The 12,657-nt window shown below is 67.4% G+C and overlaps 4 protein-coding genes across 4 annotated transcripts; 1 reads left to right on the plus strand and 3 right to left on the minus strand.

Annotated features, from left to right (window-relative positions):
• Positions 1–622: 622 nt before the first annotated feature.
• On the plus strand, positions 623–1,267 carry EMIHUDRAFT_54411 (hypothetical protein; the record flags this gene model as incomplete). The annotated part of the gene is made up of 1 exon (XM_005791372.1): positions 623–1,267. A coding segment is annotated over one exon (645 nt), but the record flags the coding sequence as incomplete, so codon positions are not given.
• Positions 1,268–3,847: 2,580 nt separating this feature from the next.
• Positions 3,848–6,280, minus strand: EMIHUDRAFT_466725 (hypothetical protein). Its single transcript, XM_005791373.1, has 5 exons — positions 5,590–6,280; positions 5,265–5,456; positions 5,077–5,196; positions 4,721–5,004; positions 3,848–4,537 (listed from the first exon to the last, which is right to left on the minus strand). Exons 1-5 carry the CDS (start codon positions 6,259–6,261, stop codon positions 4,018–4,020), a joined length of 1,788 nt encoding a protein of 595 aa, XP_005791430.1. The 5' UTR covers positions 6,262–6,280; the 3' UTR covers positions 3,848–4,017.
• Positions 6,281–6,403: 123 nt separating this feature from the next.
• EMIHUDRAFT_109036 (hypothetical protein) lies at positions 6,404–8,344 on the minus strand (the record flags this gene model as incomplete). Its single annotated transcript, XM_005791374.1, has 1 exon — positions 6,404–8,344. The coding sequence occupies one exon, from the start codon at positions 8,342–8,344 to the stop codon at positions 6,404–6,406; it is 1,941 nt and encodes a 646-aa protein (XP_005791431.1).
• Positions 8,345–9,252: 908 nt separating this feature from the next.
• Positions 9,253–9,687, minus strand: EMIHUDRAFT_223849 (hypothetical protein; the record flags this gene model as incomplete). The annotated part of the gene is made up of 2 exons (XM_005791375.1): positions 9,253–9,330; positions 9,475–9,687. 2 exons carry the CDS (start codon positions 9,685–9,687, stop codon positions 9,253–9,255), a joined length of 291 nt encoding a protein of 96 aa, XP_005791432.1.
• Between the last annotated feature and the right edge of the window lie 2,970 nt (positions 9,688–12,657).

Here is a 12,657-nt window from a genome sequence, read left to right on the forward strand (position 1 = left end):
ACGCCGCCGCTGGCCCCGTCGCCTCCTTGCTGCAGTCGCGGCCACGCTCGCCCTCGTCCTCTCCGCGTCGCGCCCGCTCCTTCGCCGCGCGTACAATGCGCGGGGCGCGCTCGGGCCGACCTTTGCGGCGTGGGCGAGCATGCTGCAGATGCCCCGCTTTGCGTCGCCGCGCGCGGCCGGCATGCTCCTCCTCGCCGCGGCGCCCATGCTGCCCACCGCTTTGCGGCGACTGATGCACACCCTCCACCTCGCGACCGAGGTCGCCAAGCAGGGCCTTGCCAGCGACTACCGCCGCTATGCCTACAAAGAGTCGTTCCTCGAGGCGCCGCAGCGGCCGCTCGAGTTCGCATCGTGGGCGCTCGCCCTCCTGTACGCTGTGCCGCTGCTCGCGCCCGCAGAGCTGCTCACCGCGCCAGTCACGGGCGGGCTCGCCGCGGCGCGCCGCGGCACCGTGCAAGTGGCCGCGTTCTGGACGGCGCTCAAGCTCGTCCAAAAGTGGGAGGCGCGGTACGGCGCGACCGAGGACCAGCGCGCGGTCGCAACCTCGGTGATGGGGCTCGGGGACCGCGCCTTCACCGGCCTGATGAAGGGCGAGCGCGCTTCGGTCGAGCAGGCACGCGCTAACGCCCTCGCCAAGGTGCTCTCGCTGCTGGTCTGGATCAGCGCGGCGCTATCCGCCCTCTCGACGCTCGGCGTGAACGTGCGCGCGGTGCTCACCTTCTCCGGCGTGGGAGGCGTGGTGCTCGGCCTCGCCGGGCGCGAGATGATCGCCAACTTCATCGGCGGCGTCACCATCTACCTCTCGCAGCCTTTTTCGGTGGGCGACTGGATTCACTCGGAGCGGAGGCAGGACGGCACCTCCTCGCTCGACGGCTGGGTCGAGCAGATCGGCTGGTACTACACAAAGGTGAACACGTGGGACAAGCGGCCGATGTACGTGCCCAACTCCTCCTTCTACACGATGGTCATCATCAACGCGAGCCGCATGTCGAACCGTCGCATCCTGCAGACGCTCAAGCTGCGCATGAGCGACTCGGCCAAGGTTCCCGCCATCGTGAGCGAGATCAAGGAGCTGCTCCTCGCCCACGAGCAGCTCGACCCGCGGCAGCATCGCCTCGTCTTCTTCCGCGAGATCGGCCCGTACTCGCTCGACGTCTGGCTCTCGTGCTTCACAAAGTCCGTCTTCCTCACCGACTACCTGGCCACGCAGCAGGAGCTGCTCGTCGCCATCGAGCGCATCCTCGACAAGTACGGCGCGCGATTCGCCTCGGCAAACACGCGCGAGCAGGTCTGGCTGAGCGAGCAGCCCGAGCAAGCCGCCGCCGCCGCAGCAGCCGCCGCCGCCGCCGCCGCCGCCGCCGCCAACGCCGCCAGCAACGCCGCCGCGGGCGCGGGCGGCGGCCTTCGCTTCCCGGCGCTGCTGGCGGAGCTGGATCTCGAGCGCAGCGGCGAGCCGCTGCGGGCGTCGGGGCGAGCGCAGTCGTGGTCGGCGGCGGCGGCGGCGGGCGCCGTCGATACGACGACAGTGGACGCGAGGTCGACGGCGCCGCCGGAGGGCTTCGCGTCGTCGGAGGAGCTCGGGGAGGGCGGCAGGTCCCCGCGGGGCCGAGAGCTGCCTCGAGACCTTGCGCCGGCGGAGCCGTCTCCGCGGGCGGCGGCGGCGGAGGGCGGGGAGGGCAAGCCTGTGCTTGACACCAAGGGGACGCTGATGAGCGAGGCGTCCGACGCGCTGGACGCGACGCTAGAGGCGCGCAACGCGATTGCGGCGCGGCAGGCGGCGCTCGCCGAGGCGGAGGCCGCCCTCGAGAGATCGCGCGCCGCGCTCGTCGAGAAGGCGGAGGCGGTGCGCGAGGAGGAGAAGGCCGCGCGCGCCGCCCAGCGTGCAGCGGCGCAGCGCGAGAACGCCGTCAAGGCGCGCGAGGCGGCGCTCAAGAAGGAGCTGGAGCGGAGGCTCGGCTGGACGGATGAGGAGCGCGACCGGCAGCGCGAGGAGGACGAGAGGGAGGCGGCGGCGCGCGAGGAGGCGGCGGCGGTCAAGGCGCGCGAGGTTGCCACGCTGCGCAAGGAGCGGTCGGTGCGGCGGCAGGAGGAGAACGTCGAGGCGGCGGCGGCGGCGCTCGAGGAGAAGGAGGCGGCGCTGCGGCAGCAGGAGGAGGCCATCTCGGCAGAGGCCAAGCTGGTGCAGAGCGTGAAGGAGGTCCGAGACGCCTCCTCTCCCCTCCCCCTCCCTCTCTTGCTCCCCCTCGTGCTCCCGCCGAGAGGGCGTGCTTGCGCAGGTCCGCGACGCGTCCGCGACGCACTGTAGGTGATGCGCGAGGAGGCGAGCATCATCGAGGCGCAGGCGGACATGATCGAGGCGGCGCTCAGCGAGGCGGAGGCGCTCGAGAAGCTCACGCTCGACGCCGCTGAGGACGCCGCCACGGCGGCCGCCGCCGCAGCCACCACATCCGCTGCGGCAGCCGCCGCCGCCGCCGCCGATAGCAATCAGCTCGACGCCGACGAGGGCGACGAGGCGAGCCTCGCGATCGAAGGCGGAGGGCCGCTGGAGGTCCCGCCTCCCCCGGCGGCGGTGGCGGCGCGACAGGCCGGTGAGGAGGGGGGAGCGGACGCGGAGGGCGCAGACGGGGAGGCGGACGCCGCCGAGGACGCCGACATGAGCGACTTGACAGGGGGCGATGCAGCGGCGGACGACGACGCGCCCTACGCGGAGGAGGAGGCGGCGGCGGCGGTGCGAGAAGAATATGAGCGCACTCAGATGGGCGACTAAGAAATCAACGAGCCATTAATCAACGAGCCGCAGAACGGTATACGGCTGGGTCCCATATAAGCTCAAAAAGGGGGCTGCGCGCGCGCACGTCATGTGTCAAAGGTCAAAACTCAACAAAGGGTATAAAGGCGCGGTGGCCGGTGCGCTCTGGCTAGTGGTGCCATTTCCTCGGCGAGCCTAGCTTCCTTTTCCATCCCATTAGGCAGCCTGGGAACGGGGTGTCCGTGGCGGTCAGAGGCAAAGCCTAAAGCCGTACGACGTAGTCGTAGGTAGAGGGGTGGTGGAATCACATGTCACGGCTACTGCCGGCTCGACCCCACGATAGCCTCCGAAGGCTGACTTTGCGGCACCATCATCGGACGATGTCGACGAGTCGAGTCGCTCTCGCGGTAGCCAGATGACCTCTCTTCCTAGGAGCATCGGCCATTGTGGCCGCACGGTGGCAGGAAAGCGCGGGGGAGGGCGCTGGAAGCAACACGGAGCTCCACAAAGGGTATAAAGGCGCGGTGGCCGGTGCGCTCTGGCTAGTGGTGCCATTTCCTCGCCGAGCCTAGCTTCCTTTTCCATCCCATTAGGCAGCCTGGGAACGGGGTGTCCGTGGCGGTCAGAGGCAAAGCCTAAAGCCGTACGACGTAGTCGTAGGTAGAGGGGTGGTGGAATCACATGTCACGGCTACTGCCGGCTCGACCCCACGATAGCCTCCGAAGGCTGACTTTGCGGCACCATCATCGGACGATGTCGACGAGTTGAGTCGCTCTCGCGGTAGCCAGATGACCTCTCTTCCTAGGAGCATCGGCCATTGTGGCCGCACGGTGGCAGGAAAGCGCGGGGGAGGGCGCTGGAAGCAACACGGAGCTCCGTTGGAGACGTTTTCAAGATTAGCGTGTCAGAGTGAAATGGGGCACTAGCCTCTGCGCAGTCGTTTTGCTGTGTCGCATTTTTGTCGGTACGGCTTTATATACACGGTATGCCAGACTGATAATAATTAATATAAATAGGTGATCAAGATGACTGAGGGACAGAGCGGTCTCAGTGTATCGTCTATCGAGAGTCTACGAAGCGAGAGCTAAATCATACGTACAGAGGTAGTACTCCGACCGAAATACAAAATCAGTGTGATCCCCCCCGCCGCAGCCGGCGGCCAACCCCGCGGCCACAATCTCTCTCCCCCCGCCCTCTCGAACGAAAAACTGCGCTGGCATTCGCGCTTGGAGATCAGCATGAACAGTGCAGGGGCGCGCAAAGCCGCCTCATTTTAGCTCCGTCGCAGCCCTCGCGGCGCTTTCCGCGCGGAAGAGCTTGCCCACAACCGTGGTGATGGCGAGGAGGACGAGGAGGCCCACAAGAACCGACCCCGCCCCGAGGGCCAGGTAGGTTCGCGCGTCTAGCTGCTCGCACGTGCTGCCCGCGAAGCCGCTATCGCACGCGCAGCACGGCGTGACCGAGCTGTTGACGTCCCCCGGCCCGCAGATGCGGTGGTCGGTGACGCACTGGCCGCGCAGCGAGCAGTGGCCGCCCGACGGCGGCGGCGGCGGCGGCAGGAAAGGCAGCCCCGTCGGCAGCTCGCGCGCCGCGCATTTCTCGCTGAGCGTCGTCTCGCAACTCCCAAAGAGGGACGGCTCCTTCCCGGCACCTGTCCAGTGGTGGCGCATCTGCCAAAAGATGTCTCGCGGCGCGATCGCGTTGATGTCGTCGCCGCAGGTTGTCGGCGTCGTGATGCCAAACCACTCCTCGTTGACATAGCCGTCGGGCGCGGCGTCGAGCTTGTACCTGTGGGGAGGGGGGCCAAGGCTCGGGGAGGGCGGTAGCGGGTCGAGGGCGGGTGTCGAGGGCGGGTGGTTGCGTCGGCGTGTCGGAGCTGCTCGTCTCCGCAAGAGGTGCCCCCAGGGGGTGGGGGTTGGGGGGTGGGTCCACGGGGAGGTCCACGGGGAGTCGGGGCCGGCTGCGCTCCACCCGCAGAGGTCGTGGTCGCTGGCGTTCCAGTTGCCGCAAGTCACGTGCGCGTGGTCGTCGCAGGTGGCGACCGAAAAGTCCGGGTCGTCGTACGTCGGCGCGCACTTGGCCTGCGCCGTCGCGCCTTTCCAGTACTCGTCCACCCACGACATGAGGAAGCCGCCGACGGTGGCGCAATTCGGGTACCCGTCCTCGTCGGTCGACCCACGCTTGGCGCGGCCGCAGTGCTCCTGCAGCGACGAGTTGGACTGAATCTCGCGCGTCAGCTTGAGCGCGTAGTCCGCCTGCGCAGCAAGAGGAGGGGACCTTCTCGGAACCGTCTCGGAGCCCTCTCGGACCCTTCCTGGGCGAGGTGCCTGCGCAGCCTCGTCGACGTACGACCCCGACTCGTCGCCGAAGCGGTTGTAGCAGGGCGTGGTGGCCTGGGTGCCGCACACGTCGTGGTACGCGTCGACGCCGTACTCAGTGAGCAGCACCTGACGCGCACCGATCACACTCGCTCACGCTCCGCCGGCGGCCGGCGCGAGTGTGTGGCGCGCGGCGCCGGCTTGTCGGTCGCGTCGCTCATCGTGCCGAAAAAGTCGCCGAACGTGTTGCCGCGGTAGACCTGCGCCGTCCACGCATCGAGCGACGGCGCGAGGTGCCCCGCGCGGGCAACCTTCTCGTAGAGCGCGTCGACGTCCGCCATCGCCGAGACGATGAGCACGTCAGCCTCGGCCTTGGCAGCCTCGGCGGCCTGAGCGGGGAGCGAGTGCAGGTGCGGGTGAGGTAGGTCGGGTGGGCGTGGTGGGCGGGGGGTGGTGGTGGGGGGCGGGGCAGGCCCCGCGAGGGGGCGGGGTGCGGTGCTTGGGGCGGTCCCGGTGGCTCGCCTGGTTGATGAGTCCAAACAGGCGCGAGTAGACGCAGTACGAGGTGTTGTAGCACTGCGAGCCGGGGACGGGCGGCTTGCCCTTGTGGATCCAGCAGCCGCCCAGGTCGTCGTACCGCTCGTCCCACGCGCACGGCGCCGCCGGGTTGTGCCCGAGCTGCTGCAGGTAGCCGTTCCACACGCCGTTCAGCTCGTTGCCAAACGACCAGATGATGAGGGCGGGGTGGTCGCGATACTGGCGGACCTGCTCGGCGAAGCGGCGCACCACCTTGCCGCGCTGCTCCTCCGTCTCCACCGGCGACTCGCTCGCCTCCCCCATGTAAAAGGTGGCCATCAGCTTGAGGCCATGCGCCTCGACGGCGTCGAGGAAGTCGGAGTGGTCGTTCTCGGGGAGCCAGCCGTAGACGCGGAGCATGTTGGCGCCCATCGCCTTGATGAGCCGCAGGTCGCGCAGCCAGATGAAGGAGAAGTCGGCCGTGAAGTAGTCGCCGTACGGAGCAAAGTGGACCGAGGCGTTGATCGGCGTCGGGCTGTAGCAGATCCCGCGCACCTCGAAGGGCTGGCCGTCGAGGAGGAGCTGGCGGCCCCGCACCTCGACACGCTTGGCAGAGGCGCTGCCCGCGAGCACGAGCAGGCTCAGCAGCGACCGGGTCAGCCGGGCGTGGGTCGACATGAATCGCGCGAGCCGCCTGCAAGATCCGAGAAGCTCGCAGAAAAAACCCGGGCCGCGGAACCGGGCATAAGTGGCATTTCTTTCCACCCAAGAAGCCCGTTTGGGGCGGGCGACCGAATATTCATTCTAGCCGCAATGCCTATTAAAAATAATCGGGCAACTCCGCCTCTACGTCAGGGTCCAGCGGCTCATCGCAACGCGCGCTGTCGACATCGCTGGCTGCATCGTCATCGGAGCTCTCGTAGTCAAGGTCTTGCTCTCTCACAGTGAGCCCTAAGCTCACCATGAAGTCCGCGAGCCGGCCCGTTTGTGCCGTTTGCCCCTCAAGCGGGAGCACCCACAAGTGGGGGAGTGTGGGGTCACTGTACTTGATCGAGGTGTAGTGAAGTGCAGGGAAGCGTCGGAGTAGCTGCGTAAGGCAGTTGCCCTGCTCTAGCCTGGCCTCGCTTTCAACGATCGCGATGGATGGCGGCAGCGGCCCGTCCGGGCCCTCGAAATCTTCGCTGCTACCGAGCACGATGGCCCGATCGCTGACCGCGGCGCGTGGACAGGGCGCCGATGGAGCAAGCGACGATGGCGCCGCGGGCTGATGGTGTGCGCAGTGCAGCTCGCCGTCGCGCAGCGGCTGCGCGTGCACGTTCTCGGAGGAGCTCGTCACGGTGCAGCGCGCGCCGGACTGCGTCAGCCCCACGCAGCGCACGCGGTGGTGGTGGCAGTAGGGGCTGCCGCGACGGAGCGGGGCGGCATCGGCATAGCAGCAACCGCTCCACACTCGGCATCGGCCCTTGCCGTGCTTGCGCTGCCCTGCGCACTGCACCCCGGTGAACTTGTCGGGGTGATGGTGGCCGCAGTACCGCTCGCCGCGGCGCAGCGGTGCCGCGACTGCGTACGGACTATTGCGATGCACCCGGCATCGCTCTGTCCCGCCGCTCTGGCGCGTCATCCCCTCGCATTGCCCCTCCGTTGACCACACGCGCGGCACCACCGCGTCGGTCAGCGCAGGCTGGCCCGGCGGCGGCGGCGGCGGCAGCAGCGCTGGCGGCGCGGCGCCATCTGCGTCCAAGCCACACTCGGGCAGCGGTGCGCTGACGGCCGCGAACGCCGCGGACACCCACGGCTGCGACGGCTGCAGCAGCGCCGAGAGGCTACCACTCTCGCGCCGGCGGCGCTGCTTCGAGGCAACACTCTGTGCGCCGGCTGCCGCGACTGCCACAGCGTCTGCATACCGAGCATGCGCTGCCGCCGCAGCTGAGGCCGCGCGTGCCTCTCCGATCGCATCAGCCGTGGTGGCCCGCTCGGCCGCCGCCGCCCATCCAGCTTTCGCAGCCCGGGCTGTCAATGTCCGCGCGAAAGCTGTAGCTGCAAGAGCGTCTGCCTCGGGCATGCGCCGCATCCGGTTCGCGTCAACCTGCGCTCCCAAAGCCTTGCTGCGCCAAAATGCATATGCTTGCACGTGCGTGGAATCGTCAGGAAGCGCCCCCCACGGATTGAAGCCCGCCGCCTTTGCACGTGTGAGGTTTAGCTCCATGAACTGCAGCGTGCTCCGTACCTGCTGCCCCGCTCTCGCTGCATCCCGAGCGTCGCGACGGTGCTGCTGAGCGAGCGACTTCTCGCGCTGCAGCTCCCGGCGATCGCGACGTCGCTGCTCCGTGTTGGGGTCGGCTGGGCGGCCGCGGGGCCGCTTTGCTGCTGGTTGCGCAGCGGGCGAAGCTAGGGCGGCGTCCGACACGACCGTTTGACGCTGCAGTTGTCTCTCCGCCTGCCGCTTGCGTGCCACACCTTGCAGCCGCGCCTTCTCCTTCGCGCGCCGGCGCTCCTTCATGAAGATCTCGTACGTGTCGTTTGGCGGCTCGTCGCCAAACTGCACCGGCCTCGTCTCCGTCCAGAGCAAGTACTCGCGGTAGCGCTGTGCTGCGGCCGGAGAAGGGTTCTCGCGCCGCTCTTGCTGTCTACAAGCCGAGACCTTGCGCAACCGCTCACGCTCGCGCTCTCGCCGCGTACTCGATGCAGGGACGTCGTCTGGAGCGTTCGCGTGGCGACTGGCGGCCGCGCAGCCCTGCGTGCCAAAAGTGCGTGACTCCATTTCCTTCTAGAGGCGTCTGGATGCAGTCTTGGGTGGTAAAGGTGATAATCGGCGCCGCCCGCGTTCGCACGCTCCACCATCGACGACCCCTCATGGGCACAGCGGATGCCACAGCGCACAGGTGCCGCGCGAGGGCTGCCCTGGCCCTTGCCCCACCCACCATGTGTGTGGAGAAGTTGACCTTGCCTCACCTCACCTTAGGCGCCGCTCTCGCGTCGCTCGCGCCGCTGGCCGCCGCACGCCGTGGTGTGCGACGTGCCCCCCACCGCCGCCGCCCGGGGCGCTGTCCCGAGGCCCGGCGGCGACGTGGCGGCAGCTTCAGCTATTCCTCTGCGAGGCGGCGCGCCCGCTCCAAAATGTCTTCGTTGATGGGCCCGGGCTCCCTTTTTAGGCCCTCCGGCTCCGCGAGGCGGTGTCTGCTGGCGGCGGAGCGCGGAGGAGGCGGCGCCGTCGTCGAGACGGAGATGGCGGCCGACGTCGGCAGCGGCGAGCGGGCTCGCTAGGGCGCGCTCGCGCGGCGGCGAGGCGCCACGGCACGTGGCTGCTTGTCGCGGGCTCGTTCCGGCTCTGCGGCGCGGTGCGCGGCCGCTTGCTGCGCAAAACCACGAGCAGCGGCGCGAGCGGCGAATCCCTGCGGCTGCGAGTGCGACGAGCCGGGCCCGGGGCCGGAGCCGCGAGGAGTATGTGTGTAAGAGTGAATGCAGTGAAGAGAGCGACTGGAAAGCAAAAGTTGAGACATGAGAAAGAGGCACTAGACGCATGAAAGCATGTTTGACGTTACGCTCCGTGGATACGCTCCGCGCCCCACATGCACCCGGCGCGAGGCCGCGAGCGTGCTCGAGGCCATGAGACCACCACACATGCTTGTGTGACAGCAACACTAGCGCAGCGACAGCTAGCCATCCACCTCAGAGCGGGTGATAGCGACCGTACTCGAGGATGAACATGATCGTGAAGAAGAGCGTGAACTGGGGCGTTAGGTCCACCTAACGACAAGCGGGAGGGCATCAGTGTCGTGCGACGGCGGCGGCGGTGGCTGTGGGGGCGGCGGTGGTGATGGTGGTGAAGCTGCTGGCGGAGGCGGCGAGGGCGGTAGCGTGAGGTCGGAGGCGGCGAGTGGCAGAGTGTACAGTCAATAGTAAGCTCGCCGGGTCGACGTATTTCCGTGAGCCATTGCCGTCGTCGATCTGTACTTCCTGCAGGACACCCTTCTTCATCGCTGGCGCCATCGCCCGGGGTGGTGGCGCTGTCATCTTGACGCCCTGCTGGAGCTTGGCGCTTGCTGGCAGGTGGTACGCGCCGGCGGAGGCAGCGAGGAGGCAGACGAGCATCCTCCTCATCATTTGTCACGTCAGGTCACGTCAAGTGAAAAATAACCCGGTGAGCCCCGAAATCGCACAGCTTCTCCGGGTGGGCCCTGGGCTTAAAATTTCTTTTTGCATGCGGCGCGCGCGCACGCCGCCTCACAACCTGTGTATCTAGATATGCTGCTCGCGCTCGGCTCACTCCCACGCGATCTCGCCCTCGCGCGCGAGACGCTCCTCGCTGCACTGCCCGACGGCGGCGGCGACTCGGCAAAGTCGCACACGCTCACGTCCCTCTTCGAGGAGCGCATCGCGCCCGAGGAGCCGGCCATCTGGGAGAGCGAGCAGCCGGCCGAGGAGCGGGCCGAGAGCCTCGTCCGGCTCTCTCTCGGGCTGGACGCGCTCGAAGCGGAGGCGTGTGGGCCGCTGCTGGCGGGCGGCTCGCCCACCGCAGCAGATGGCCTGATCTTCCCGTCGTTTTGCCTCTACTACGAGGCGCTGCCCTCTCACTTTGGGTGGGAGGAGTGGACCGACGAGGCGCTCTTCTACAGGCGGCCGCGACTGCACGCCTGGTTTGAGCTGCTGAGGACGGAGACAGGCGCGGGGCGGCGGCGGATGGATGGATGAGACGAAGCATCATCGTCGACGCCCGTGCCGTTATATAGGCATCCCGGTGGGTGACGTCGAGAGGCGGGTCCGCGGCGCGACGTCTCAGCTCAGCTTCGAATGGGCGCGCGTGCCGACCGGGGGGTTGACGCGAGGCCGTGGCGCATGTCACGCGGCCGCGTGACGCTCTCCATAGGCGACTCCGGTGCCGACCCGCTCGCGCCGAGGCATCAGTGGCTTCGAGTGATCGTCCCGCGATACAGGGCGTTGCGTGGCAGTGCAGGGTCTCTCGGCAGGGGGTCACGTGTGGTGGGGCGTCTGTGCACTACTGTGGGGGGTTCTCCACAGTGCACAGTGGAGAACGAAGAACGTGAGAGCTGAGTGTGGCCGAGCGTTTTGATCTCTGGGCGTGAGTGGGCGCCCGCCCGCCGCCTCTGAGGGGGTCGGGCCCCCTAGTCTGAAAACAAAAACAAGCTTCTCTCAGTCTCTCTCTCGCGGTATACACCCGTGTGTGTAAAGGGTGTGGATGCTGGGTTGAACAAAATCGGGGGAGGGGACGCGACCCACTTCGCCACAGACGGTCCCGCGCCTCGCCGCTATGTTTGCGGCACGCCCCGCACCGTCCGCTGTGCCGCGTTTTTTGTCCGGAGTGAAAACTCCAACGCGCTCGTCGGTGGCGGCTTCCCTCAACCTGCGCCGCGCTCGGCGAACCTCGACAGCGCTTTCGGTGGCATGCAGCTCTTTGCGACAGAAGCCTGGAGTGAAGCTCCTCTGCTGCTCACACACTCTGCACAGCTGACACAGCCTACTGTGCGGCTGCCACAGCTGTGACAGCGATGGGCTCGCCCTCACTGGCCCTCAGTCACTTGTGCTGCGGCTTGTGTGAGCGACACTGCTCGGCGACTGCCGGCACACTGTGAGACCATGGGTGTGAGGTAAAACCACGCTACCAGCGCTTGGTCACATCAGCCCTGAGGTCATATCCTTCTCCTCTGTTGATGGTAACACTTGTCTACTCGCTGGAGCCGAGCAGGAGGGCTTGGCGCACAACCCCTGTTCAACTCACCCTCCACACCCCGTAGCCGCAGAAATACGGGCGGCGCGAAATCGCACGTGTGGTAGTATGCATAAAGATTTCCCGTCGGCGCGGGAACACCTCTCTCGACTCTCGAACTCGATCTCTCCGCGCGCCGGCCTGCACGGCAGAGCTTCCACAGATCCGCGCGGGATCCGGGCCACGCAGCCCACCCCTCGCCGCTTGCTCTTTCTACTTCTAGATCTAGCCATCGGCATGAATGACGCCACTCCCCTTCCTCTCTTGAGAGACACCGCCTGCGCTCGGCACCGGGCAACGCCTACGGTACACAAATGCGCCTGCGGGCGGACCCTCACAGCTCACAGAGATGCTGACGTATGTGTGCGCGCGGGCCCGTGGCCACGCGCATTTTTGCACGGGAGGATCGTGCAAGAGGCCAAGAGCGCACCGGAGAGGCAGCGCACGCTCCCGGCCAGCCCCCCCCCCCCCCCCCCGCGCTGCTTGCATCTTTTTTCAGACACGTCTCCCATGAGGTCCCGCTGCGCGGCGACCTGGCGGCGCCGGTGCGTTTACTGCGCGGGCGAGGTGAAGGTGTGGCCAAAGCCGTTGCAGCCGTTCGTGGCGTTTGCCGCGTCGTAGATGGCGGAGGTGTCTTCCAAGAGGGCCGAAACCGAGTCGGACCCGTCGTACACGCTGATACAATAGCCAAAGCCGCTGCCGCTCGTGTGCCACTCGACCTTGCTGTACTGGCTCGGGTAGTACAGGTCTTCGGCCGAGTTTTGCATGAGCACCCAGCCGTCTCCATAGGCCTCGATGCGGTAGATAGTGGTGCCCCGCGTCGCGTGGACCGACTCCCACGCGCCGTTCGAGATGGTGAGCGTCGCTCCAAAGTTGGTCGCCCATGTGCCACGGATCGGGAGCTCATAGGCAGTCAGGAGTGAGTGCGAGAACCGGCCGCCGCAGCCGTGCGTGGCGTTGGCCGCGTCGTAGAGCTCGCTCGTGTCCGCGAGCAAGGCCTGCGAGGCGTGATCCAGTCCGTAGATCGAGTCGCAGTAGCCCCAACCGCCGCCGGGCAGCGAGTGGAACTCGGTCTTGAGGTACTTGCTCGGGTTGTACGTGTCCTCGGCCGGCATCTGCAGCACTGCAAAGCTCGGCTCGTACGTCTCGATCCTCTTGACGGTGGTGCCCCACGAACAGACATCGTACCTGCAAAGGCGGGCAGAGGAAAGGTCGGCTGTCGCGGAGGCGGTGCGGTGCGCGATTTCCGGTAAAGCTCAATACGAGAGGGCGGCGCGCGCGCCAGAGTTCGTCGGTGACGGTCAGGTAGCAGCCATAGTTCGAGAGCCACGTGCCGGCGAGAGGCATGT

Source organism: Emiliania huxleyi (assembly GCF_000372725.1).
Source record: "Emiliania huxleyi CCMP1516 unplaced genomic scaffold EMIHUscaffold_113, whole genome shotgun sequence".
NCBI lineage: Eukaryota > Haptophyta > Isochrysidales > Noelaerhabdaceae > Emiliania > Emiliania huxleyi.